The 3,468-nt window shown below is 37.4% G+C and overlaps 1 protein-coding gene across 5 annotated transcripts in view; it reads right to left on the reverse strand.

Moving 5' to 3' along the window:
* The window catches only part of LOC102241335 (zinc finger protein 235), a 117,067-nt gene that overhangs the window by 35,781 nt on the left and 77,818 nt on the right, over positions 1–3,468 (reverse strand). For all 5 annotated transcript variants that reach the window (XM_014533514.1, XM_014533516.1, XM_014533515.1 and 2 more), the window contains one exon: positions 2,832–2,927. In XM_014533514.1, coding sequence (XP_014389000.1) covers positions 2,832–2,927 — 96 coding nt within the window. The remainder of the gene's footprint in view (positions 1–2,831; positions 2,928–3,468) is intronic.

Raw genomic sequence — 3,468 nt, forward strand, 5'->3', positions numbered from 1 at the left:
GACATATGAAGTTTTGAAGCTTGCTGTCAATACAACAAAATAGCATACATATCAAATCACATATATATCAACATATGTGTAACTCCATCTATTGAAAAAAATCCGCATTATTAACTGGTACACCTAGTAAAACCCAACATATTAAAATTCTTCAGCATGCCAAAAAATATATTTTTTGCTGATCTGACAAAAACACAGGTATAATTTTGATCATTCACACCAAACAGCTATTGTTGTGTTGGCTGTTGTCATTTTTTTATTTGACAATTTAAGGAAAAAGAGGTCAGTGTTCCTGACTAAATGGTCAGGTGTTGCTTGTTTTAAAAATTCTTGTGGCACACTGGTTAAAAATAGCTGTTTTAACAGTTTTAGATAGTAAGAGAAAGTAAGGCATTTTCTCGACAGAAGATACAGTAACAATGTTTTCATTATAGACTAATACTTAAGCTGCTGTGTGGGTTACACTGTTAACCACATCTGAGGCTTACCTTGCTTTTACAGAATATGTTTACCTTATTGGACCTTTTGTCTGTTTCTACTTCTTTTTCTCACAACTGAATTAATTCTAAATTTGTTTTAGAAGGTTAATTATTGTCTCAATTTCTTTAACAGATATAGGCCTATTCATATTGTTTCTTTTTTATTGTGTAAGTTTTGGCAATTTGTCTTTCAAGAAATTAGTCCATTTCATCTACGTTATTAAATTTGTGGTCAGAGAGTTTGTTCATAAGTATTATTATTTTTTTAAATCTACTTAATATTATTTTTTTAAATCCTCACCCAATGATATTTTTCTATTGCTTTTTAGAGAGAGTGGGAGAGAGGGAAAGACAGAGAGAAATATCGATGTAAGAGAAACATACTGATTGGTTGCCTCTTGCACGAACCATGACCAGGGCCCGGGCCGAGAAGAAGCCTGGAACCAAGGCACGTGCCCTTGACCGGAATTGAACCTGGGACCCTTCCGTCCACAGGCCGATGCTCTAGCCACTGAGCCTAACTGGTGAGGGTCATAGTCTTCTTTTAATATCCTTTTAAAGCTCACGGGTTCTAAAGTCATGTCTCCTCTTTCATTTCTAATATTCATAATTTGTGTCCCCTCTTTCTTCTTAATTAGCCTGGCTAAATTTGCATGTCAATTTTATGCATCTTTTTTCCAAGAACCAGTTTTTGGTTTCACTGGTTTTCTCTATTGATTTCCTATTTTCAATTTCATTGCTTTCTGCCCCAATTCTCATCCTTTTTATCAGCTTACTCTGGATTTAATTTGCTCTTCTTTTTCTAGTTTCCTAAGGTGGATGCTTAGATGTTTGAAAATATTTCTCCTTTTCTAATGCATGGAATCAATTTTCTCCTAAGTACTGCTTTTGCTGCATGACAAAATTTTGATAAGTTGTTTTCCTTTTCATTTTGTCCAAAATATCTTTTAATTTCTCGAGATTTCTTCTTTTACCCATGTGTTATTTAGAAAAGTGTTGTTTAATCTCCATGTATTTGGGGATTTTCCAGTAACTTAATTTACTAATATCTACTTAATTCCATTGTGGTCTGACAGCAGACTTTTATGATTTTTATTCTTTCAAATTTGTTAAGGAATGTTTTATGGCCCATGTTTCATGTGAGCTTGAGAAGAAGAGTTCTATTTTTCATATTTTTATTGATTTCAGAGAGAAAGGGAGAGGGAGAGATAGAAACACCTATGTTGAGAGAATCATTGATTGGCTGACTCCTGCACGCCCCCTACTGGGGATCGAGCCCACAACCCAGGCATGTGCCCTTGACCGGAATCAAACCTGGGACCCTTCGGTCCGCAGGCCGACACACTATCCGCTGAGCCAAACCGGCTGCGGCAAGAGTTTTATTTTTCAAATTATCCACATTAACAATGGCTCCAACTCTATGCCACAAAGCTATCATTTTAGATTAGTTTTAACTCAGTCCACAGGGAAAAATACATAATATTATGAAAACAAAAACAAGGTTATGTGGGGCTGGGGCAGAGAAACAGCTATTTCTCTTTTTCATTGTAGGGCATGACACTCAACTTGGGACAGAAAAGGAGATCATAGCAGGAGAAACATGATCAGTATGTTTGTGCTCACATAAATGTCAAACTTGAAAGGTCTACTTCAAAATTTTAGTTAAATACAGAGACTATATAGGGGTTAGAGAATGGGAGGGGGAGACAGGATAGAATGGGAAGGTAAAGAGCTGGGCTTACGAATAAGGAAGCTATCGCCAATGCAAAACTGTCTCACTTGAAATTGTTGCATGGGAAGCTCAATTATAATGTTGGCATTGATCATGTTCGATACTTATTCTAGTTGATTAGTGATTCTTAATCTTTTAGGAATAATGGCTACCCATCTATGAATATTCAAGGACACCTAAACAGAATTAGGATAAGCATTCCTCAGATGACAAAATAACATTCTGGAGTATCCTTTGATAACACTGATTTATTCTATACCGACTAGCTAGCTATCTCAGGGAGGATTGGTGACAGTGAAGACAATGTGTCTATTAACCAATTCATTCACTGAAGGCAGAGAGAAAATCTAGACAAGGAACCTGAAGCAGAAGCATGATTGATAGTCTGAGGGGCAGCAGTGGGACAGTGCAGCTGGAACAGAATGGCTGAGCAAACAAACAACAGTAGGAAGATATGGAAAGCTAGAGGGTGCAAGGGCACAGAAATCTGAAGGCCTAAGAGCCACGGTAAGTACTTTAGATTCTACCACGTGTGCAATGGGAAGCCTTCAGAGTTGAAAGCTCTGACTTGTTTGAGGAGGGGCTCTTTGGCTGCTGGGTTATTGCTGGACAGTTCTCACCTGAACACCCATCTTTCTGGGTTTCTGTCTCCACCATCAAATGCTTTTCTTCTCTCTCCAGCTGGAAGATAAGGTCTGGTTTGAAGAGCTGAGTCCCTATAAAAAGGCAAGAAGAGCAAAATTTTTAAATTTTGAAGTCCAATTTATCATTTTCTTTTCTGATTCATGCTTTTGGTGTCCCATCTAAGAATGCTTTGAAGGTCATGAATATTTTTTTCCTGTTTCCTTCTAGAAGTTTCATACTTTTAGATTTACATTAGATCTCTTACCTATTTTGGGTTAATTTTTTCTGTGAGGTGTAAGACATGCAAATAGATGCATATAGGCGTCCAAGGTTTCTGCTCCACCTGCTGAAAAGACTGCACCTCTCCACTGAATTGCCTTGGCACCTGTACTACATCTAGAATAGTTTCAGCTCAGTTGATTAGTGTCATCCCCATAGGCCAATTGCTAGAAAAGGGTAAAGGGTTAATACATAGTTTTTTGTTGTTTTCTTCTTTGTTTTGTTAATACCTGAGGATATTTTTTCCATTAATTTTGTTTTAGAGTGGCAGGGAGGGAGGAAGGGGGAGAGAGAAAGAAAGAGAGAGAGAGAGAGAGAGAGAGAGAGAGAGAGAGAGAGAAACATCAATGATGA

Source organism: Myotis brandtii, unplaced genomic scaffold (genome assembly GCF_000412655.1).
Source record: "Myotis brandtii unplaced genomic scaffold, ASM41265v1 scaffold987, whole genome shotgun sequence".
NCBI lineage: Eukaryota > Metazoa > Chordata > Mammalia > Chiroptera > Vespertilionidae > Myotis > Myotis brandtii.